The sequence below is a fragment of the Mercenaria mercenaria genome, chromosome 17 (genome assembly GCF_021730395.1).
Source record: "Mercenaria mercenaria strain notata chromosome 17, MADL_Memer_1, whole genome shotgun sequence".
NCBI lineage: Eukaryota > Metazoa > Mollusca > Bivalvia > Venerida > Veneridae > Mercenaria > Mercenaria mercenaria.
In genome coordinates, this window is record NC_069377.1 from 33,021,050 (window position 1) to 33,047,783 (window position 26,734).

A 26,734-nucleotide genomic window follows, 5' to 3' on the forward strand; every position below is an offset into this window, starting at 1 on the left:
GAATCTGCAACGTTTAGCACAATAGAGACCGTTATCTCAAGGTTGTTGAATTTTGATGTATCTTTTTTTTGACAAATTAATCAGACATGACACAGCCTGCATAATTTTTTTTATGTAATCTTTCACAACACATTATATTTTCTGCTTACATAAGGCCACTGTACCATTTAAAATTGAAAACATGGTGTAAAAGGTCTTAACAGGACAACTTCAAAGACTTGGAAGTGGTTATGCTAAATTCTTTTCTTTTTTGAACAGTTTGTGTTGACTCCCATCATTTTCGTTATATGTCTGTCTGCGTTTACACTTGTGATGTGTTCTTTGTTTTCAGACATTTTATATCGTTGTTCCGTTTAATGTGTTTGTGAACTGTTATCATTGTCATTGATTTTACGCGCATACAGTATGTTAGGCAGAATGCAATAAGAGGGCTTGGTACTATTGTACCCATTTATAGAAAGAAGTATAATAGAATTAACGCTGTTTCTGTTGTCAACGATTGACGCAAATTCTTTGCTTTTAACCGTGGCATTCGGGATCTAATAAAGTGCGAAGAAATCATTGTCTTCGTCTGTTTGTTGTATAGTCATTTTTACTGTAGTACAAGGCGAAAAGATGATTTTGTATCCATGTTCCAGATAAACTTGTTCGCGTAATAACAGGATGTACAAAGACACAAGTTGACAGAGAAGCCGTATGTACCGATGTCTGCAAAGAATATATAGTGCAGATTGGTTTTGTTTAAATTTAATACTGCTCAGAAAGGTCTGCATTTTTAACTCATCTGACCACGAAGTGCTCAATTTTGAGCTTTTGTGATCGCCCTGTGTCCGTCGTCCGTCCGTCATCCGTCCGTCGTCAGTCGTCAACAATTTGACTGTTAACACTCTAGAGGTCACAATTTTGGCCCAATCTTAAGGACTTCATTCACAAACAAAACCCGCAAGCTGAGCTCATTAGGGAGAGTGCGTTTTGATATACGGATTGAAGGTCGTAAGTCCGATCCCATATGTTCTCCGTGACGATTTGATAAAAGACAATGTGCCTGAAATCATGCGTCCTCGACCTCTGATTCATATGGGGAAGCTGGCCGTTACTTTCGGAGAACAAGTTATACTGGTGCAGAATCTAGGAACACTGACTGAAATACTGATAAAATACGGCGTTAAACCCAAAACAAATTGACAAACAGTGTAATGACAATCTGTTATGAAGTCGTATGTTGACAAACTGGAACTGGTTACGCCTTTAGAACCACGTGGCGCATTTTTCGGAGGTCTGGTGCTTCTGTCGATGAAGACATTATTATGACGTGACATCGCCCTATCCATGAGTAAATAAAACGAGGAAAATTCCATTAGGTCATCATGAAATTATTACAGAAAACCTTAAAAAATTAGAGGACTACGAGAGTCTGGTAAAGTGCAAAGGTCTTCCACCAAAAAAGTCTTTTCCGCCCTGCTCTGCTTAGTAAAATGAATGGTAAGCTGTTGTTTCACCTATGTTGCTAAACAACAATCACCTTGCACACATACTAAAGAAGAGAGAAGTTTTTAGGTACCTGTTAGCCATACTTATTTGGCTGATCGGGATCTGTTATTTTATAGTTGTCATCCCTATAACGGGACAGTGACAGTCAAAAGTTACCACGCTGTCCCAATTGGACTAGGTGAAACAAACCCATAAATAAGGAACATAAAGTTGTCAAACTCTGCACAAACCAGTAAGAAGCACTGGGTGTTCAAATCGCTCCTAACAGGGATCATACTCAAACCTAACTAGCCCTACGTGTTGACCATTTTTATGCCCTAAAGAGATGATCTAAGGCCATGGTTAGCTTCCCGTCAATATGGCGGCGCTAATGTCAAATCCATGTGTTTCACGCGAAGGGGTAAGTTGCTTTAACTTTCACAGGGTCACGTTTTAGTGCGCACATGTGCCCTTTGATATTCAATAGATATCGCGGGACGTTTGTAGGGATGTACTTTCGTTTTCGGAATAGAGAATAAAGGTATGTTGACTTCGTTTAGATTGCAATCGTATCATTATTATACATTTGTTTTGTAAGTTTTATCGTTTTAAATATGTAGACCGTTTCAGTTTGTTGTTGCAAATTAAAAGATATACTTCAATGCGTCAGCTTGAGTTAGACCTACTTTCGTTTTCAAAATCCAGTAATAAATTCACGAAAGCGAACAGGAGTCATTTATTTATTAGTAAGAATGGAGGCATGCTCTTTTAATAATACATTATTCACTAGGTAACTCCTTTTGATGTTTTGTAGTCCTATGTATATAGAGTATGTATATGGAGTAACTAACTCCCTTTTAGGTTGTATAGCCGGATACCTCTCTTATAGGTTCTTTAGTCTTATACGTATATAAGGAGAAACCAGCATCCGTTTAAGCTCACTAGAGCACAAAGTGGTGATCATGGTGAGCTTTTAGGATCGTTAGATGTCCGTCCGTCGTCCACAATTTCTTAATTAAGAAAACCTCCTAAACATATTGAATGCCAATTTCAACCATACTTCACAGAAATGTTCTTTCAGATTCTTTCAAATATAGTCATCCATGTAGAATTCCACGGCCACCAAGAAGAAAACTTGAAAAAATCTTCTCCCCAGAAACTGCTGGCAGTATTAAAAAATGTTCCTTGAGTGACCCTTTACCAAATTTCGACTTACATTGCGACAGGTTAAGATCTGACATATCGTGATTTAAAATGTCCATAAGAACATTATCTTTAAATTGTTGAATAATATCGGTTTCCCATTTTTCTTTAACCTAAATTTGTTCACTTGAAATGAAAGATCGACTGTTCATTATGAATCCCTTATTATCAGATATAAAGCGCATTATTCAAAGTTTCACATTTTGAGCAAGGCAGATGCAGATGTGCAAAGGATTACATATATTTTTCCCTGTTCTCCACTGGTAATCTGTTATAATACAGACTGATATTGACTAAATTGCTTGAAAAGATATTGAGATGTTATGTTACATCAAGGAAAAATAATCTATTCTGATAAAAAGAAAACATCACCCTTTGAAAATGCTTCTATGATATTAGCTGCTTATCTGTCACGCGCATGTAGAAAAAAATCTAAACCCTGGAACTTCACAATTAAAGAACAAAATGTAGTCCAGATCTTTTCTTGATATCATAAGCAATGAAACTAAGCCAAAACAAATAACTGCCACATTTTTATGTGGCTAATCATACCATATTTCATCAACAACAATTACATTTTGGACTTTTTTCACATTTAACTCTGTGAAATTCCTATGTGGTGTAAACAGTCCTTTTTGCCCTACGTAGAGTTTGCAGATGCGAACATTTACTTCCGTTAATAAATCTCACACGCTTAGCGCAATACAGAAAACGCGGACCTTACGTATCGTGGGGTCGTGAATTCGATCCCCGGGCAGGGCATATGTTCTCCTCGACGATTTGATAAAAGAAATTGTTCGTTCTCTGTCGCTGATTCATATTGTGAAGTTGGCATTTACTTGCGGAGAACAGGTTTGTACTGGTACAGAATCCAGGTAACTGCCCGCCGTTATGTAACTGAAATACTATTGAAATTTTAACAGCATTTAACTCCAAACAAACAAAACAAACAAACAAACAAACAAATCTTTAAGATACGAAACGTGCATGATGCATTCTGCACTTTCACATATGAAGCAAAACAAAATGTAGTTTTTAAAGTAAAATGTTTATGATTTTAATGGAGAACATTTTTTCATAACACATATTTTACATCACAATTATATTAATCATAATCTAGGAAAGTTTGAAGAAGAAAAAAGACACGAAAAAGGAGGGACCGAAAAGTGGGCTGTATAATACCAAATACGTGAAATATGGTACCAGTAGCTTCCTTGCTTGGCGCCCAAGAAGTTCAAATGGTAAGAGTTGAAAATGAGAACAAAAATGTATCACCTTTCTTGAACAGATGGTTTCTGTTGTACTAGTATAATATTAATTCTAACACGACAAGCGAATAACCTACAATCATGTACAGCAAAATCTATCTCGGGTTATTCTGCAATAAACCACTCTCGTGCAATGACGTCATCCGATCCAAGTGCGTAGCACGGTCGTAAAAAGTAGTTACAATTCTTTCTTACTCTGTTGATACTAGTATGTCGTGTTAGAATCGAAATAACAAGTGCCCAAGTATGATTTATCGTAGAACAACCCTAGTTTTTCGTTCTTATGTGAAACAATATATCACTCAGGCCTACGGCCTTCGTGATACATTCTTACGCAATAAGAACTCAAAACTCGGGTTATTCTACGATAAACCATGTTTTGGAACTTATTATTCGTTAAATAAAATCTACCTTTTTAGAGAAGTGATGTTTTTTTTTGCTCATTCAGGGGTCCAGCAGTGAACAAAGATGGAAGGCAAACTCTCGGAGAAAGATATGGATCAGCTGGAAATATTGATTGGAACAGGACCTAAAATATTTACACTTCGGTATGCTATCACACGAGATGGATGTGATCCTAAAGTCTTCCATCAGAAATGTGACAACCAGGGTCCTACTGTAACAGTACTGTATAATCAACACGGATCCGTGTATGGTGGTTATACCAGCGTCAGTTGGCAGTCAGGGAGCGGCATTCGCGTCAGAGATGATAAAGCATTTTTATATCAGCTGAGATATAATGGAAGTGACAGGCAAAATAAATTTCATGTTAAAATCCCCGATTATGCTGTTATACACAATAGCTCGTTTGCACCAACATTCGGTTCATCTCATGATCTTCAAACATTTACCGTTAAGATAAACAAATCCGGTACTGTCTTTCCTCTCAATGGAAACATGAGCACTTTCGGAACCGCTTACAACAACAACGGAGTGAGTACTGACCAAGTAAACAACGGTTCGATGGTTGTCACTGAACTAGAAGTATACAGTGTAGCAGGTATCAGTCTTTACTTTTACGATGAATAATTCGCACATCTTCAAAAAGGATATATACACTATATATAAAAATAATTTTGCAAATCAAAGAAAACATGGCATTTTGATACAAGTGATTTAAACGCTTCTTTACTTGTAACATACCAACAAATCTGCTAAAAAAAAGTTATGCTTACCCTTGTAAAGGGAAAAGTTTGTAGTACCTAGTAGTTTAATTCTCTTCATATTGCATATTGTTAAAATGCATAAAATGCAGAGGGGGTGGGGTGGGGGGAGGGGGGGGGAGCAAAAAGATAAAACAATGAAATTAAGTTTGATTTATTATTTGTTCTTTATCATCTGGCATTATTAACGTACAGCTAATCATTTATTAAGTATTGTGATCAGTGGCATGGCGTGTATTCGAAGCTGATATCTATAGAAAAGCTTCATTATATCTTTTACATAAGGCCATTAAGTAGTGTTAAATCTTTTCAATTTTAGATGGTCAAAGCAAAAAAACCTTACAGGAAGAAAAAACACCATGGCGAAAAACTAAAGACTGGAACGAAAAGGTTTGATTACAGCACAGAAGTTAATGAAAGTACCAATAATCCACTGGGGCATGCCCTAGCTAAATTAACCTTTTGACTTTTTTATTATAATATGACCTTCCTTTTCCGTATGATTTCTCGTTAAATTGTATATAACACTTTCCATAATACATATCATTCTTAAGAATTCCATGGGTAGTAACAAGAACTTTTTAAATTGTCAAAATAATTTGAAGTATATTGTTGTCTATAATTTTTTTATGGTCAAATTTGACTTTATCTGTTCATGAATTGTTTTATGATTTAAAATATATATATACTGTAGTTACAACAAACACGCAGATTTACACAAGTAAAAGTTGATTTAATTTTGAAAGAGCTTTTACAGTGAAAAAATTCATTTTTGGCTATAAAATTTACATTAATGAAGTTATCATAAAGTTCCTTCTACTACACCCACAAGTCTTTAGAAGATAGTGTTCTTGCAAGATAAAACCGATGTTCGTGCAAAACGACATAGAAGCAACTGCTCGAATTTTGATGCTAGGTCCAGTGGGTGCTGGCAAATCCAGTTTCTACAACACTATAGATTCAATATACCGGGGTCGAATTACACAGCGAGCGTGCAGTGGTAGCGCAGAACAGAGCCTTTCCACTGCTGTAAGTTAAATTAATTTACTGTATACATGTATGTATGTTCCCACTAAACTGTTGAGATTCTATCACATAGTAATAAATATTATGAAGAAAACAACTTACCCGCCATTTGCTATTTGCCAATGACATAAACATTACTAAAACTACATTTTTTGAAATTTGAAAATTATCGAACAATTTGAAAGTGTTTGTATTAACATAACAAAATTTTCAAAATATTGAATTTTGGGAAGGTATAATTTTATCAATTTTACTACATCGCCACACTCCAAAAATACGCCTAAAAGTTGAGTTATTAGAAAAAATTGATTTTATTTTGTCGCTCCATGTCCCTCCGTGCATTATTTCATCACGAGCGGGCACCTGGGTAGAACCAGCGGCCTTCCGTTAGCCAGCTAGATTGCTTCCTCACAATTCAACGCCCTGTGTGAGGCTCGAACCCAAATCGATGAGGGGCAAGTGATTTGAAGTCAGTGACCGTAACCACTTGGCCACGGAGGCCGTCTATTAGAAAAAGAGTGAATACCTTTTATTAGGATACAGAGGTATATCTATTTATTGTTTCACTGCAATAATGATTTAATGTTTCACTGGAAAATGATTAAGTACCATTTATCACTTGTTTGATTGTTGAAATATTAAATTGCAGTATATACCATATATGGTGAAAGTAAGGTCAGGTGGCTCCTTGAACTTCCGGCTGTGTGATACACGTGGTCTAGAAGAATCCATGGGTATCGATGTGCTAGAGTGTAACTATCTTCTTGATGGAAACGTACCAGCTTATTACGAGGTAACTGATATTGGCCCAGCTTCCTTCGCAGTGAAAAATTAACTCAGTAAAATGCCAAGGACGTATACAATTAACAACTAAATAAAATACTCGCACCAGGTGAAGTTATTATAATAAAAGTTTCAGTCATGCAATATAAATATAGCTGATAACGTATTTAGCTCACCTGAGCACGGAGCACTGTTCCGTCCGGACAAACGTTTCTTCAGATGACATCTGCACTGAAAATACTAGTCAGAATTGAACAAGTAACTTAGTCAATAGCATCCTGGCATGTTTTTTTTCTTCAAAATTTTCAGCATGGCCGCTTGTTTTTGAAAACAGACAAAAACCTTTAAAAGACTTTTCATAAACCGCTAGATGGGTCTCCACCAAACTTGGTCTGTAACATCAATTTCAGGTCCTCTCCCACACTTAACATGTGGTCACTTGAAGCCCCTTTTAGAGGCTGTTAGAGCTTAAAATAGAAATACCTTTAAGCAGCTTCTTCTCATGAACCGCTTATTGTATCTTCTTCAGACTTGATCTCTAAATCATTTTAAGGTCCTCTAAAAAACCTTTTTCAACTGGGTGAGATTGACCCTTATTAGGGGCTACTAAAGCTAAAATGGAAATATCTTTAAAGGACTTCTTATGAACCGCACGATGGATCTTCATCAAACTTCGTCTGCAGCATCTTTGTTCCACTCCGAAATTTAATCAAATCTGGGCAACCGTTCCCTTTGTCGGGGTCGCTAGAGCTAAAAACAAAAATATTTTAAACAATTTCTTCGCGTGGTCAGGTCGGTAGATCTTCACCAAACGTGGTCTGTAGCATCATTGTAAGGCCCTCTCTCAAACTTGTTCAAATGGAACACTAAAACCTTTTAAGGGCCAGTAGTTAAACATAGAAAACCCTTTAAACAACTTCTTCTCATGAACCATTGGATGCATTTTCATCAAACTTGGTTTATAGCATCATTTTAGGTCATCTCCCAATTTTGTGCAATTTGGAACACTTTGCAGATTTTAGGGGCAGCTAGAGGTAAAAAAGAAGAATTACTAAGAGACCGCCAGCCTGCTCCAATTAATGTCCTCCGTCTTTTTTTAAAAAGAAGAAAAAGGGCACAGAATAGGCTTCATGTATGGTACATAACTCTGCCAAACATGAAGGGATATGAAATGACTTGGCATAAATGTTCCCCATTATAAGACGACCTGTCGTGCGCAAGATCCAAACCCATAGCTCCAAGGTCAAGGTCACACTTAGTGGCTAAAGGTTAGCAGGGTCTGTTTCGTGTCCGGTCAATAACTCTACCATTCATCAAAGGATTTTGGATTTTTGCCACAAATATTCCCCATAATGAGCGCAAGACCAAGATCCCTAGCTCTAAGGTCAAGGTCACACTTAGAGGTTAAAGGTTAACATAGTCTGTTTCTTGTTCGGTCAGTAACTCTACCATTCACTATTTTTAAAATGAAACTATGTTTTAAATTTAATTTAGATGATTGGTATTGATATATATAAAAAGCTGTTAACAATTGTAGACTTGTAGAATGCAAGCCCAGGCACAAGTTATAAGTTAATGGTATATATAGGTAAATGCAGCATTACTATGGTTTCAGTACATTAGACCACAGGTGTTTAAAGCTCTATCAATAAAATATATGTGTAGGTTAGATCTCTTTCATAGTATATTAGGTGGGTGGGATATGGTAATGCATATATATTTATTGATAGAGCTTCAAGCGCCTGTGATTAGACTGATATGTGGTGCAGAACTGCATCAAAAGCAGAATTAACTTTTTTCCTAATGTATTATGGAAAACAATTTATTTTAGTACCATATAAGAGTCATGCATTTTATTTGCTTATTAATTTCCTCCCTTTAATATAATTATGACTTATATACATCGTTAGTATACCCTATTTCTTAGAATATGTTGTATTGGCATGCAATATGTTTTGTCAAAACTATCCCTAGGCGGAGGACGTTGGTATCTCTGTTACAAATTCTTATGTGTGTGTGTGTGTATGTGTTTTTTTCCAATGTTGTAAGAGCCATATAGTGATTGAACTGTTTGTCATCTGTCACACTAATTTGTGTAATAGACTTCCACTGGCTATGGAACATTTGGCACATGCAGCATATTGTAGTCCTCTTCCATAGTTTCACCCTGTCTAACCAGTTTAAGCTCTGAAATTTAGTTGTGCAATTTAGTGCTACCATGTTGCTTGTTTGTTGCGTTTGTTAATTTTGGAATCAGAAACGATATGCGTCTTTTTCTCTTTGAGAATGATAATAAGTTAATATTAAATATTTTTATCTTTCTAGTTTAATCCTACATCGCCAATCAGTCCAAAGTCTCCAGGATTCAAGTCTGATCCCAGCACTAATGACATTGTCCATTGTGCAGTCTTCGTATTAGATTCAACAACGCTTGAAGTGCTGTCTTCAAAGGTTGTTGAGAAAATGAAGGGACTTCGTGGACTAATGAATCAAAAACGTATGATAAATTTAAAATTGCAATTGTTTGAATCGAAGGTCCAAATAATTTATGAAAAGCTGTTAATTAAATAAGTATTATGCACATTTTTCTTGTCTTGTATCTTTAATCAAGTATGTCGACTTTGTAAGAGTGTCTTTTTTTTAAATGGGAAATATTCATCAGAAGGATAATTTCAGGAGCAATTTAATATTTCAAGAATATTACTGCTTTTTGTCATATTAAAGGATTTTTTAAAGATATGTTCAGAGATATATAAGGATTCATATTTCTATATGTTCATTTACACAATTTCAGGAATACCACAGATTATTCTTTTAACAAAGATAGACAAGCTATGTAAAGAAGTAGAGAAAAACGTATCTTCTGTGTATCACAGCCCAACTGTCAAGCAAGCTGTAGAGAAAGCTTCACAAATTCTTGGTCTTCCACGAGCTAACATTCTTCCTGTTAAGAATTACGAGGATGAGGCTGAGTTGGACGACAACGTTGACATTTTAGCTTTATTGGCTCTTCGTAAGATGCTGCATTTTACTGAGGATTTCATGCATAATCTGATTGACAAACGAAATGATGTGCAAGTCGAGATGAAAAAATTGAAGCTCGAAAACTGAGAATCTGCAACGTTTAGCACAATAGAGACCGTTGTCTCAAAGTTGATGATTTTGATGAATTTTCATGTACCTTTTTTGACAAATTAATCAGACATGACACAGAATGCATGAATGTTTTTTTTATGTAATCTTTCACAACACATTATATGTTCTGTTTACAAAAGGCCACTATACCATTTAAAATTGAAAACATTGTGTAAAAAGTCTTAACAGGACAACTTCAAAGACTTGAAAGTGGTTATGCTAACCTCTTTTCTTTTTTGAACAGTTTGTGTTGACTCCATTATTTTCGTTATATGTCTGTCTGCGTTTACACTTGTGATGTGTTTTTTGTTTTCAGTCATTTTATATCGTTCCGTTTAATGTGTTTGTGAATTTTTATCATTGTGATTGATTTTACGCGCATACAATATGTTAGACAGAATGCAATAAGAGGGCTTAGTACTACTCTACCCGTTTATAAAGAAGTATAGTAGAATTAACGCTGTTTCTGTTGTCAACGATTGACGCAAATTCTTTGCTTTTAACCGTGGCATTCGGGATTCAGTAAAGTGGGAAGAAATCAGTGTCTTCGTCCGTTTGTTGTATTGTCGTTTTTACTGCAGTACAAGGCGAAAAGATTATTTTGTATCAATGTTACAGATAAACTTGTTCACGTAATAACAGGACTTACAAAGACACAAATTGAAAGAAAAGCCATATGTACAGGAGACCGATGTCTGCAAAGAATATATGGTGCAGATTGGTTTTCTTTAAATTTAATACTGCAAAGAAAGGTCTGCATAGCTTTTGTGATCGCCCTGTGTCCGTCGTCCGTCCGTCATCCGTCCGTCGTCAGTCGTCAACAATTTGACTGTTAACACTCTAGAGGTCACAATTTTGGCCCAATCTTAAGGACTTCATTCACAAACAAAACCCGCCCGCTGAGCTCATTATGGGGAGTGCGTTTTGATATACGGATTGGAGGGTCGTAAGTCCGATCCCCGGGCGGGCCATATGTTCTCCGTGACGATTAGATAGAAGACAATGTGCCTGAAATCATGCGTCCTCGACCTCTGATTCATGTGGGGAAGCTGGCCGTTACTTTCGGAGAACAAGTTATACTGGTGCAGAATCTAGGAACACTGGTTAGCTTAACTGTCCACCGTTTCATAACTGAAATACTAATAAAATACGGCGTTAAACCCATAACAAATTGACGAACAGTGTAATGACAATCTGTTATGAAGTCGTATGTTGACAAACTGGAATTCGTTACGCCTTTAGAAACACGTGGCGCATTTTTCGGAGGTCTGGTGCTTCTGTCGATGAAGACATTATTATGACGTGACATCGCCCTATCCATGAGTAAATAAAACGGGGAAAATTCCATTAGGTCATCATGAAATTATTACAGAAAACCTTAAAACATTAGAGGATTACGAGAGCTGGTAAAGTGCAAAGTTCTTCCACCAAAGAAGTCTTTTCCGCCCTGCTCTGCTTAGTAAAATGAATGGTAAGCTGTTGTTTCACCTATGTTGCTAAACAACAATCACCTTGCACACATACTAAAGAAGAGAGAAGTTTTTTAGGTACCTGTTAGCCATACTTATTTGGCTGATCGGGATCTGTTATTTTATAGTTGTCATCCCTATAACGGGACAGTGACAGTCAAAAGTTACCACGCTGTCCCAATTGGACTAGGTACCGGTGTAACAAATGAGGTGAAACAAACCCATAAATAAGGAACATAAAGTTGTCAAACTCCTGCACAAACCAGTAAGAAGCACTGGGTGTTCAAATCGCTCCTAACAGGGATCATACTCAAACCTAACTAGCCCTACGTGTTGACCATTTTTATGCCCTAAAGAGATGATCTAAGGCCATGGTGAGCTTCCCGTCAATATGGCGGCGCTAATGTCAAATCCATGTGTATTTATCTGTTTCACGCGAAGGGGTAAGTTGCTTTAACTTTGACAGGGTCACGTTTTAGTGCGCACATGTGTCCTTTGATATTCAATAGATATCGCGGGACGTTTGTAGGTTGGTACTTTCGTTTTCGGAATAGAGAATAAAGGTATGTTGACTTCGTTTAGATTGCAATCGTATCATTATTACACATTTTTTTGCAAGTTTTATCGTTTTAAATATGTAGACCGTTTCAGTTTGTTGTTGCAAATTAAAAGATATACTTCAATACGTCAGCTTGAGTTAGATCACAAACCAACTTTCGTTTTCAAAATCTAGTAATAAATTCACGAAAGCGAACAGGAGTCATTCGCGTTATTTTATTTATTAGTAAGAATGGAGGCATGCTCTTTTAATAATACATTATTCACTAGGTAACTCCTTTTGATGTTTTTTAGTCCTATGTGTATAGAGTATGTATATAAAATAACTAACTCCTTTTTAGGTTGTATAGCCGGATACCTCTTTTATATGTTCTTTAGTCTTATACGTATATAAGGAGTAACCAGCATCCGTTTAAGCTCACTAGAGCACAAAGTGGTGATCATGGTGAGCTTTTAGGATCGTTAGATGTCCGTCCGTCGTCCACAATTTCTTAATTAAGAAAACCTCCTAAACATATTGAATGCCAATTTCCACCAAACTTCACAGAAATGTTCTTTCAGATTCTTTCAAATATAGTCATCCATGTAGAATTCCACGGCAACCAAGAAGAAAATTCTCCCCAGAAACTGCTGGCCGTATTAAAAAATGTTCCTTGAGTGACCCTTTACCAAATTTCGACTTGCATTGCGACAGGTTAAGATCTGACATATCGTGATTTAAAATGTCCATAAGAACATTATCTTTAAATTGATGAATAATATCGGTTTCCCATTTTTCTTTAACCTAAATTTGTTCACTTGAAATGAAAGATCGACTGTTCATTATGAATCCCTTATTATCAGATACTAGTATAAAGCGCATTAGTCAAAGTTTCACATTTTGAGCAAAGCAGTTGCGGATGTGCAAAGGATTATATATATTTTTCCTTGTTCTCCACTGGTAATCTGTTATAATACAGACTGATATTGACTAAATTGGTTGAAAAGATATTGAGATGTTATGTTACATCAAGGAAAAATAATCTATTCTGAAAACATTACCCTCTGAAAATGCTTCTATGAATTTAGCGGTTTATCAGTTACGCTTATGTAGAAATAAATCTGGAACCTGGAACTTCACAATGAAAGTGGACTAGATCTTTTCTCGATACCATAAGCTATAAAACTAAGCCAAAACAAATAACTGCCACGTCTTATATGGCTTATCATACCGTATTTCATCAACAATAATTACATTTTGGACTTTTTCACATGTTACTATCTGCCATTTCGTGTGTTCGAGTCGGCGAAGCGAAATGTCGAAGAAACGAAAACACGAAAGGTCGAATAATGCATATATTTGTTCGTGTCGACGGGTCGAAATGTCGAAGACACGAAAACACGAAAGGTCGAAAACTGCTTGTCGTGTGTTCGCCGTTCGACATTCGAGGCGAATACACGAAGTAACGAAACATTGAAGGCGAAATAACGAATTTCAGAGGGGAACACACGAACTTTTGTATTAAACACTTTTCGTGTCGGCTGGTATCAAAACTGTTGTCGTCCTTCTTTTGTCGCGTGTTCGTGTATTCGCATCGAAAGCCGAAAGGCGAACACAGGAAAAATAGCAGTTTTCGACCTTTCGACCTTTCGTTATTTCGACCCGCAGACACGAACACACGACAAAGGTGCCATTTCGTCCTTTCGTGTATTCGCTTTCCGGTAAGGCATGCGCATAACAATTATTACACATAAACTGCTGAAATGAATATGCTATCTAAATAATGTGTTTTACCATTTATAAAATAATATTTGTCCTAAAACGAAAGATAATGATTTGTGTTCCATAAAAGATGTCATAGTGTAGATATTTTATCACTAGTATTAAATTTGTACATACATTAAGCTTCTGTCAGTCTTACGGGGCATATTATTACGCCGACCGGAACTTTGAATGCTATCTAGATAATGTGTTTTACAATTTATACAAAAAGCTTCTCAATTTATGATAGAAAATGTTTCATATGTAATGAAACATGTCACTCTTCAAGTATTTCAGTTCATTTGTCGTGTGTTCGTATCGGCGGGTCGAACTAACGAAATGTCGAAAACAGATCAATTTTCGTGTGTTCGCCTTTCGCCTTCCGAAGCGAATACACGAAGTAACGAAACATTGAAGGCGAAATAACGAAGTTTTGATACCCACCGATACGAAAAGTGATTAATACAAAAGTTGAATTAGTTCGTGTAATCGCCTCTGGAATTTCGTTATTCCACCTTCAATGTTTCGTTACTTCGTGCATTCGCCACGAAAGTCGAAAGGCGAACACACGACATTACTTCGACATTTCGTGTTTTCATTACTTCGACATTTCGCCTCGCCGACACGAACACACGAAATGGCAGAAATCAGCCACCATATGTAACACTGAAATTCCTATGTGGTGTAACAGTCCTTTTTGCCTTACGAAGAGTTTACAGGTGCGAAATTTTTACTTCCGTTAATTAATAAACCTTAGCGCAATAAAAAAAAAAACGCGGACCTACGTATCGTGGGGTCGTGGATTCGATCCCCGGGTAGGGCATATGTTCTTCTTGACGATTTGATAAAAGACAATTGTGTCTGAAATTATTCGTTCCCTGCCTCTGATTCATGTTGTGAAGTTGGCAGTTACTTGCGGAGAACAGGTTTGTACTGGTACAGAATCCAGGTAACTGTCCGCCATTATATAACTGAAATACTGTTGAAGAACGGCGCTAAACCCAAAACAAACAAATAGAATGGACCGAGGGTAAATTCATCTATTTGATGTACGTGTAAAGTGTTTTTAGGAAAACGTCTACACTTATGGGTTAGAACTATTGGAAGTTATATCATGCGTTTGTTAGCATTTATATCTTTACATATTCTTCAGATAGTTGAGGTAATAAGTGAACTTTGTTATGCATTAAGTAACTACGATTCTGAACAAGAAGTATCTTTAAAAAAGATACACGGCCGCATTTGTCAATGCCTGCTTTAAGCTACGAAACGTGCATGCACTCTGCACTTTCACATACGGTAAATATCGGGTAACAAAGCAAAACAAACTGTAATGTAGTAAAGTAAAATATTCATGTTTTGATGTAGAACATATTTTTCATAACACATATTTTACATCATAATTATATTAATCATAATCTAGGAAACTTTGAAGAGAAAAAGACACTAAAAAAGGAGGGGCCGAAAAGTGGACTGCATAATACCAAATAGGTAAAAAATGGTACCAGTAGCTCCCTTGCTTTGCGCCCAAGAAGTTCAAATGGTAAGAGTTGAATCAGGGCTGTTATATTTCGATCTTCTCAGATCGTTCAGCACGACTTTTATGTCGTATTATTGGTACTGTTTAGTTTCTCAACATGACCATTTCGGCCTGGGTGGTTCCAGTATTCCCGCTTTCATAGTCTTGGGTATTGTTTAATCACCCCTTGGATATGGTGCCTGCTTTTTAATTTTGTCTTTTGACAGTTCCTGTGATACACAGGCTCAATAACTTCAGATCCCCTTCCTAAATTCCAGTTTGCTTAGTTCTGTCCATTGTTTTCTCGTTTGGGGCAAACCCTTTACTTTATCTGGGGACCAAACGCCGCTCTTCATGGAATTACACGCCTCAACACGTGTATCATTGAAGGTTCCATGTTCACCGCCGTTTGAATACATCTGCGGATGCCTCTAAATTGCTTTTTGTACTTTTAGCATGTGTAAATGTTGAGTTCTGCTCAACCCGGGGCTAGAGGGCGTGGACGGTAGCATGCATGTCCACTACCGTCCATGAACAGGCTCAATCAAACCGAGCCTGCAACATTTTCATTTTTGTCGTGTTGGGCGACCTGTGAAGTTTCCACTTTTCTCTATTTGAAAATGAGGACAAAATATATCACCTTTCTTGAACAGATGATTTCTGTTTTACTAGAATAATATTAATTAACTTAAGGATTCAAATCATGCATGATATTTAAGCTTGCAAGCCAGTATACATCCAGGAGTCCTTTATAATAATAATAATAATAATAATAATAATAATAATAAAGCCTTTATTTAACGAGGAAAGCTCATTTGACGAACAACATCAAGCTTCCATAAGGCCCTCAAAACAATACATAACATATACATTTAAAACATGTACATGGTACATTGTAACATATAGAAGACAGACAAGTGCATTTAATACCAGTATTTTATACACATATATGCACCGTACACAGTTTACTGCAAATGGAAACAAAATAAACATAATTGAAATAAAAAAGAAACACAATAAATGCAACATAATAACCTTACTGCTGACAAAGCAGTGTGAACCAGTGAGTCCAGCGTATCTTTTTCTCAAAAATACTGTTTATACGTTAGTCAAAATAGAAAAAAGACCAGAATCCGGTCACAGTGTCATATACATTTAAACAGTACATTTGTGTAAAAAAAGTTTTTTTTGGGGGGGAAATGTACTGGACCAGTGCCTGTGAACAAATGTGTGTGTTTTTTTTTAGTTTTTTCTCCTAGTAGTCACGAGACGGGGACGCCTTCACTGTTTTTCAATATATAGGTCCATTGACGTTTTGGCCAAATCTTACTAAAACTTGTAAGATTATTTGTCCTTTTCGGTGTTTATATATGAAACCTTATTTCACAATTGTGCTGGAAGTCTCCTTGAAATTGTTACGCATATAGTGCCGAAATCCAAACTTTCGTTACTGTCACTGACACGTTTACCGATGTTTAAAATATTACTATCTTTTGTAGCATACTGATTTCATTCAAAGCCCTCTGCTATAATCAAGCTTTATGTTTTGTGTCCTGGAAAAACAATTAAAAGAGAATTGTATTGATATATTTCTCAAATACGTTGCCGAATTTGATTGTTGCCAGAATTTTGACTTTTTAAAAACCTTCGTGATCTCATATTTCGATGATCATATCCATCATCAGCTCTGTCTTATCATCCTGATAATGCTTCCACATCTCATTTTATACACAGGTCTTTGAATTAAAAACATCAAAGTAAATAAATAGATATAGAAAAAAAACTTGCAGAGTAATATGAGTGCAAATTACTATATTCGATGTTCCGATATTGTCGCAAGATTTATTAAAGAAAAACGATATATCCAATGACAAGTAGCTCGCGAAAAACTTCAATAAAAACTCACGCGTAATGAACGGTCATTTAAAAAATTTGTTACATAAACTTTCGTTACCAAAATGCCAATATAGATATCCGAATGAGAATAGCTCCGTATCTATTACGCAATACGAACAAAGGTTAAAGTTTGCGATGTTACATGCACACATGAAATTCTTCACAGGCAATTTCTTCTTTAGTGATGCGTCCTTTCCAGCTATTAAAAATAAAATTTACCATTTGAGAGAAGTGATGGTTTTCTTTTGCTGTTTCAGCGGTCAAACAGTGAACAGTGATGGAAGGCAAACTCTCGGAGAAAGATATGGATCAGCTGGAAAAATGGATTGGAACAGGTCCTAAAATATTTACACTTCGGTATGCTATCACACGAGATGGATGTGATGCTACAGTCTACCATCAGAAATGTGACAACCAGGGTCCTACTGTAACAGTGCTATATAATCAACACGGATCCGTGTACGGTGGTTATACAAGCGTCAGTTGGCAGTCGACAACTGGCAATTACGCCAGGGATGATAAGGCATTTTTATATCAGCTGAGATATAATGGAAGTGACAGGCAAAATATATTTCATGTTAAAATCCCCGATAAAGCTGTTATACACAATAGCTCGTATGCACCAACATTCGGTTCAAATTATGATCTTCGCACATTTAACAATAAGATAAACAAATCCGGTACTGTCTTTCCTTTCAATGGAAGCATGAACAATTTCGGAACCACATACAACAACAACGGAGTGAGTATTGACCAAGTAAACAACGGTTCGATGCACGTCACTGAACTAGAAGTATACAGTGTAGCAGGTATCAGTCTTTACTTTTACGATGGATAATTCACACATCTTCAAAAAGATATATACTGTATATACAATAATTTTGCGAATCAAAAAACACCTGTCATTTTGATACAAGTGCATGGCTTCCCATCTTAAACTCATCTTCACTTGTAACACATCAACCAATCTGTTGAAAAAAACAAAAAAACAAAAAACAACAACAACAAAAGACAAGTTATGACGTCGAATCGGAAACAAAAATGCTTACCCTAGAAAAGGGAATAGTCTTTAGTATCAAGTATTTTATTTCTCTTTATATTGTAGTAATTCTCTTCATATTGAAGTTTACTACATATCGTTATGGGGCAAAAAGACATAACAATGAAATTAAGTTTGATTTATTATTTGTTTTTTTTTATCATCTGACATAATTAACGTAAAGCTATTCATTTATTAAGTTATAGTGATGTCGCATGGCGTTTATTCGAAGCTGGTTTCTATAGAAAAGCTTCATTATCTCTTTGTACATAAAGCAATTAAGTAGTGTTCAATGCTTTTCAATTTTAGATGGCCAAAGAAGAAAACCCTTACAGGAAGAAAAAACACCATGGCGAAAAACTAAAGACTGAAACGAAAAGGTTTGATTACAGCACAGAAGTTAAATGAAAGTACCAATAATCCCTCGGGGGCACGACCAAACTAAATTTACTTTTTGAGTTTTTTTATTATAATATGACCTACCTTTTGCGTATGTTTTCTTGTTAAATTGTATATAACACTTTCCATAATACACATCATTCTTAAGAACTCCCGGTGATGGGTAGAAACAAGAATTTTTTAAATTGTCAAAATAATTTGAAGTATGTTGTTTGCTACTATAAAAAATTTTATGGTCAAATTTGACTTTATCTGTTGATGAATTGTTTTATGATTTAAAAGGATATATCGTAGTTGTAACAAACACGCAAAACACAAGTAAAGGTTGATTTAATTTTGAAAGAGCTTTTACAGAGAAAAAATACATTTTTGGCTACAAAATTTACATTAATGAAGTTATCATAAAGTCTCTTCTAATACCCCCAAAAGCCTTTAGAACATAGTGTTCTTGCAAGATAAAACCGATGTTCGTGCAAAACGACATAGAAGCAACTGCTTGAGTACTTTCGAGGACGTATGCATTGCCGTCATAGTATTGTATGTTTAGGAGCTCGAGTTTGTTGATTATTTCAGCTGAAAAATATCTTACTGCAGAGAAGACCGTGTGTTCATTGTTTCAGTACTTAGATGAACTCAAAGAGGAGATTGTTACATTTAAACCAGTCCAAGACCTACAGATTGGCGAGGCTCGAATTTTGATGCTAGGTCCGGTGGGTGCTGGCAAATCCAGTTTCTACAACACGATAGATTCAATATACCGGGGTCGAATTACACAGCGAGCCTGCAGTGGTAGCGCAGAACAGAGCCTTTCCACTGCAGTAAGTTAAATTTTCTTAATAAATACTATGTATTTTATTTTAGAGGTCTGAAGAAATATTATATAAAGACATAGAATTTGTATCATATAGTATCGCCACGTATTGGACTACAATATTTTTACTATACATGTATGTTCCCACTAAACTGGTGAGACTCTATCACATAGTTAGTAATAAATATTATGAAGAAAACGACTTACCCACCATTTGCTATTTGCCAATGCAATGTCATAAACATTACTGAAACTACATTTTTGAAATTATTGAACAAAATTATTCCTCACATGAAGAATTCAACGTCCATTGTGAGTCTCGAACCCAAATCGCTGAGGGACAAGTGATTTGAGTTCTGCGACCGTAACCACTAGGCCACGGAGGCCCCCTATTAGGAAAATGAGTGAATACCTTTTATATGGATACAGAGGTGTATCTATTTATTTTTCACTGGAATAATGGTATGACGTTGCACTGGAAAATGATTAAGTATCATTTATCACCTATTTGATTGTTGAAATATGAAATTGCAGTACATACCATATACGGTGAAAGTAGGGTCAGGTGCCTCCTTGAACTTCCGACTGTGTGATACACGTGGTCTAGAAGAATCCATGGGTATCGATGTGCTAGAGTGCAACTATCTTCTTGATGGAAACGTACCAGCTTATTACGAGGTAATTGATATTGACCCAGCTTCCTTCGCAGTGAAAAATTAACTCAGTAAAATGCCAAGGACGTATACAATTAACAACTAAATAAAACTCGCACCAGGTGAAGTTATTATAATAAAAGTTTCAGTCATACAATATAAATACAGCTGATAACGTATTTAGCTCACCTGAGCATGGAGCACTGTTCTTCCGTCCTTCTGTCGTCTGTCCGTCCGTCCGGCCAAACTTTTCTTTTCTTCAGATGACATCTGCGCTGAAAATACTAGTCAGAATTGAACAAGTAACTTAGTCAATAGCATCCTGGCATGTTTTTTTTCTCAAAATTTTCAGCATGGCCGCTTTCTTTGAAAACGGACAAAAACTTTTAAATTACTTCTCATAAACCGCTAGATGGGCCCCTCCCACACTTAACATGTGGTCACTTGAAGCCCCATTCAGGGGCTGTTAGAGCTTAAAATTGAAATTCCTTTAAAAAGCTTCTTGATGCATCTTCATCAGGCTTGATCTTTGAAATTATTTTAAGGTCTCTACAAAATATTTTTCAACTAGGTGAGATTAGCCCTTATTAGGGGTTACTGCAGCCTTTTTGTTCCAATGTCAAATTAAATAAAATTTGGACAACCGTTTCTTTTGTCCGGGCCGCTAGAGCTTGAAATAGAAATAGTTTAAATAATTTCTTTGCATGAACAGACCGGTAGATCTTCACCAAATGTGGTCTGCAGCATCATTGTAAGGTCCTCTCTCAAACTTGTTCAAATGAAACACTGAAACCTTCTTTTAAGGGCCATTAGTTAAGCATAGAAAAACCTTTCAACAACTTCTTCTCATGAACCGCTGGGTGCATCTTCATCAAACTTGGTCTGTAGCATAATGTTAGGTCGGCTCCAAATTTAGTGCAATTTGGACACTTGGCCAATTTTAGGGGCTGCTATAGGTAAAAAAAGAACTGTTAAGAGACTTTCAGCCTGCTCCAATTATTGTCCTCCGCTTTTTTCGAAGAAGAAAAGGGGCACAAAAATAGGCTGCGTCTGTCCGTCAAACTTCGTGTCCGGTACATAACTCTGCCAAACATGAAGGGATTTGAAATAACTTGGCATAAATGTTCCCCATTATCAGACGACCTGTCGTGCGCAAGACCCAGACCCATAGCTCCAAGGTCAAGGTCACATATAGAGGTCAAAGGTTAGCAGGGACTGTTTCGTGTCCGGTCAATAATTCTATTATTCATCAAAGGATTTTGAAAGTACTTGCCATAAATATTCCGCATAATAAGACAACATGTCATGCGCAAGACCCAGATCCCTAGCTGTAAGGTCAAGGTCACACCTAGAGGTTAAATGTTAATATTGTTCTGTTTCTTTTTCGGTCAGTAACTTTACCATTCATCAAGGGTTTTTTTTAATTTCTTGGCACAAATTTTCCCAATAATGAGTTGATGTGTCATACGCAAGACTCAGACCCCTAGGTCCACGGTCAAGGCCACCTGTGGAGATAGAATTTTTTTGTTTTGGTCTATAACTTTTTTGTGCACTGGTGTACATTCAAATAACTAGGCATATATTTTAACCATTACAAGATTACTCTAGTTACTCTTAATTTGTACACGAGATTCCTCCCTACCCTTGTATGTTAAAGTGCAATACATGTGTTTATATTAGTTTTTTCTCTATTTCAAAAATGAAAATATGTTTTAAATAAGATGATTGGTATTGATAGATATATAAAAAGCTGTATTGGACCCTTAATAGAGTACCTCCTTTTTGAAGAGTATTCAGTTCCTACCATAAACCTTCAGTTCACAGGGGTGGGGGTGGGGTGGGATGGCGTAGGTTCAAGCCCCACTGGGACCAAAAATTCTCTCCATATTTTCCTTTTTTTTCTAGTAAATTTTAACTTTTCTCAAGACTTATTATGGAGGTATTGTGCAAAAGTGGAAAATTTTCATTTTATAAGCGATTTCTTGCTGTTCAAAGTGAAGTTACCTCTGAATCAGGAGGGGTAGAGTTAGACATCTTTAAAAATTTTGAGTGACATGCTGTAAAAGTTTTCTGTTTTGCCTTCATTCTTTAGATTACATATTGTGGAAGAAATGCAGGTAGGTTTTACTTTTGCCCCATGGTTATTTTGAATGAAGTGAGCAAAATTCAAAACAGACCTACAGGATTCGACCTTATTTTTTCAATGTTGGAGTTAGAATTCTGTCTAATTAAATCTGTTTACTTGAGGCACCCTCGAAAAAATGATATTTACAGTTTTATTTTGTATTTTATAATTGTTTAACAATAGCTTGATGTTTCTTTTATCAAAATTAATGCTGTAATGAATTCTCATCAAACGTTTTAGACAGTGGTCATCACATTGAAATTTGTCTGTACTTGACCTTGAGGAAATTCAATAAATTATACAAAATTTACACACAAAAAACTGCACGGTAAAAGTTATTTAAAATTTGCAACACAGTGTGAAACATGGTCAGCTTTAAAAATATACCAAGCAAATGCTATTTTTTTAAACATTACTATAAGGAGTCCAATACCTAAGCAATTGTAGCCTACGGACTTGCAGAATGCAAGCCTAGGCACAAGTAATAAGTTAATGGTATAATTAGGTAAATGCAGCATTACTATGGTTGCAATACATTAGACTGATATGTAGTCCAACACTGCATCAACATTTTTTCCTAATGTGTAACTGAAAACAATTTATTTTAGTACAATTTACGAGTCATGCATTTCATTTGCTTATTACTTACCTCCCTTTAAAATAGTTGTGACTTATGTAAATTGTTAGTATTTTGCTCTGTTACTTAGAATATGTTGTATTGGCATGCAATATGTTTTGTCAAAATATCCCTAGGCGGGGGACGTTGGTATCTCTGTTAAAAATCAAATTTGTGTGTGTGGTTTTTCCACCAAATTGTAAGAGTCAAATAGTGATTGAACTGTTTGTCATCTGAAACACTAATTTGTGTAATAAACTTCCACTGGCAATGGAACATTTGGCACGTAGAAAATGTTGTAGTCTCTTCCATAATTTCACCCTACATAACCTGTTTAAGGTCTGAAATTTAGTTGAGCAATTTAGGGCCATCATGTTCCTCTTGTTTGTTGCGTTTGTTAATTTTCGAATCAGAAGCGATATGCGTCTTTTTCTCTTTGAAAATGATAATAAGTTATATTAAATATTTTTATCTTTCTAGTTTAATCCTACATCGCCAATCAGTCCAAAGTATCCAGGATTCAAGTCTGACCCCAGCACTAATGACATTGTCCATTGTGCTGTCTTTGTATTAGATTCAACAACGCTCGAAGTGCTGTCTTCAAAGGTTGTTGAGAAAATGAAGGGACTTCGTGGACTAATGAATCAAAAACGTATGATAAATTTAAAATTGCAATTGTTTGAATCGAAGGTCCAAATGGTTCATGTAAAGCTATTAATTAAATAAGAATTATGCACATTTTTCTTGTCTTATATATTTAATCGAGTATATCGACTTTGTACGAGTGTCTTTTTTAAGAGAAATATTCATCAGAAGGATAATTTCAGGAGAAATTTTAAATGTTTCAAGAATACTTCTGCTTTTTATCATTGGTTCAAATAAAGTAATTTTACAAGATGTGTTCAGGTATGAGGACTCATATTTCTATATGTACATATATACTTTTTCAGGAATACCACAGATTATTCTTTTAACAAAGATAGACAAGCTCTGTAAAGAAGTAGAGAAAAACGTATCTTGCGTGTATCACAGCCCAACTGTCAAGCAAGCTGTAGAGAAAGCATCGCAAATTCTTGGTCTTCCACGAGCTCACGTACTTCCTGTGAAGAATTACGAGGACGAGGCTGAGTTGGACGACAACATTGACATTTTAGTTTTGTTGGCTCTTCGTAAGATGCTGCATTTTACCGAGGATTTCATGCATAATCTGATTGACAAACGAAATGATGTGCAAGTCGAGATGAAAAAATTGAAGCTCGAAAACTGAGAATCTGCAACGTTTATCACAATAGAGACCGTTATCTCAAAGTTGATGACTTTTCATATATCTTTTTATTGACAAATTAATCAGACATGACACAGCCTGCATAAATGTTTTTATGTAATCTTTCACAACACATTATATGTTCTGCTTACAAAAGGCCACTATACCATTTAAACTTGAAAGCATGGTGTAAAAGGTCTTAACAGGACAACTTCAAAGACTTGAAAGTGGCTATGCTAAATTCTTTTCTTTTTTGAACAGTTTGTGTTGACTCCCATTATTTTCGTTAGATGTCTGTCTGCGTTTACACTTGTGATGTGTTCTTTGTTTTCAGTCATTTTTATATCGTTCCGTTTAATATGTTTGTGAATTTTTATCATTGTCATTGATTTTACGTGCATATGTTAGACAGAATGCAATTAGAGAGCTTAGTACTACTGTACCCGTTTGTAGAAAGAAGTATAGTAGAATTAACGCTATTTCTGTTGTATTTATTTTGATCAACGATTGACGCAAAGTCTTTGCTTTTAACCGTGGATTTCGGGATCTAATAAAGTGGGAAGACATCAATGTCTTCGTCTGTTTGTTGTATAGGCGTTTTACTGTAGTACAAGGCGAAAAGACGATTTTGTATCAATGTTCCAGATAAACTTGTTCACGTAATAACAGGATGTACAACGACACAATTTGACAGAGAAGGAGGCCGATGACTGCAAAGAATATATACCAAGTACAGATTGGTTTTGTTTAAATTTAATACTGTAAAGAAAGGTCTGCATGTTTTAATTACCGCACTCGGTAGCAATGTACATGACATGCTTGTTGCTGTTATTGTAACATAGTGTGTCCAAAGCAACGTTTTCCTTACAAAATACACACAAAGCTGAGTTTACACTTGAACACACCAATTCAAATATAACCATTGTAAGTATTAGGCAATCATTTCCATGTTTTGCGTTGTCATATTCATCTGTCGTTTTGTTTGTATTTGACTTTACATATAACATCTCTTGACTTAGAAATCATCTGAAGTGCGCATCGCTAGTCGGGACCTATAGGCCTACCTACATAGCAGGATAGCCTGCCTAAAGGATTCAACATGGATCATAAACCGAAAATAATGGGCCTAACTAGTGCAACTTTCTAAATGTAGACTCTACCTGACCTCCCCGTTAGGCCCTAAAGCGGTCCCAATTGATGACTTCTAGGGGCCTTATGTTGTCCACCTGTTATAATTGGTTAAATTGCGATGTTTTCCAGGTGTGAGTTATATCGTAACTGTATGTAAGTTGCCTGTTGGCATAGGATGATGCCTCAACAGGTCTCTGAATGGTGTTGACATAATAGCAGACTCTTGACAGCTCTGGATTAATTCAAATATGGTCAGTTTTAGAGTTTAACCCCGAACAATCGGGTTTGACCCAGAACCAATACAAAAACTGAAAAAGTTCGGTCGCTGCGAAACGCCAGATTCAATTTGCGTTTCCTCCCACTGCATAAAAATGCTAAATTTACGATGTCGCGCTTTTCCCCCTCAATTTTTATGGAACGTAAAAATACTGTCCTGTTGCGTGGTTTAGCGTGTGCACTGCTTTTGTAGCACTTTTCGTTGTGTCGTACTGGAGCGTGCGCCAACGCACCATAACGAAATTTTGGAAGTTTTGTGTGTCGTTTTTTTGTGCGCGCCAGTGCGACAAAACGAAACTTACAACGCGACAGAACGAAACATAGAACGCGACAGAATGAAACATTTTACATCGTGTTGTCATGTACGGCATTAACAAAGGTTTCTTTCTGGCGTGTTGGTGCACGTACCAATCATTCAAAAGACATAATCTGGTACTACTTCTTCCATATATGCACCATAAAAAACATTGTATACTGGTATCGTGCATTTCTACTTTATGCTTGCATTTACACCTCAAAGTATCTTGATAAGGACCTAGTCATGATTTACATCGGCTTGATTCAGACCCTTGTTATCTCTATGAAGAGTTGGCAATCATACGATATCAAATTTTGTTCATTGGTAGCCTCTCCCATGTGAATCCCTACATACAGAGACATATCTATATAGAACTTTATCTTTCATACAGTCATTTCAATCCAACGGCTCATTAGATCAAACACAGTCCCCAGAAATATCTTATTCAAGACGGGGCACTGTTGGGACTTCCAACAGTTTGGAAAGTATTTTAAACAGCCATATACCGTCGCACATCGGCATTTGACGGTCAATATAGGAACAAACAAAATGACAAAGTTTCTTCTAGACACACCCATTGTCAGAACTAACACAAAACTCCACATTCAATTTATTACATTCTACCAAACGCCGCCTACCACAATCTAAAGCTAACAACTCAAATTGATATTGATAAACATTTGACCTATATCTTAAATTACTCGCGCAATATTTTAAAGCAAACTTCTAACGTTATGGCTTTACTCAATGCTTTACATTAGGCGAGTTAGGTGAAAGTGTTCCGAATATATCTCTACAAAAATTCTAGAAAAGAAATTAGTAAGGAGGTTACTAAAGGACGAGTAAAAGGACAGTACTAGTATTGTACCCTCCCTCTATATAATTTTCTTT

The 26,734-nt window shown here is 36.1% G+C and overlaps 1 protein-coding gene across 1 annotated transcript; it reads left to right on the plus strand.

The window, feature by feature from the left end:
• The first annotated feature begins 4,393 nt into the window (after positions 1-4,393).
• On the plus strand, positions 4,394-24,698 carry LOC128549890 (interferon-induced protein 44-like). The gene is made up of 6 exons (XM_053527627.1): positions 4,394-4,941; positions 5,424-5,494; positions 19,290-19,487; positions 20,015-20,158; positions 23,355-23,526; positions 23,825-24,698. Exons 1-6 carry the CDS (start codon positions 4,410-4,412, stop codon positions 24,139-24,141), a joined length of 1,434 nt encoding a protein of 477 aa, XP_053383602.1. The 5' UTR covers positions 4,394-4,409; the 3' UTR covers positions 24,142-24,698.
• The last annotated feature ends 2,036 nt before the right edge of the window (positions 24,699-26,734 follow it).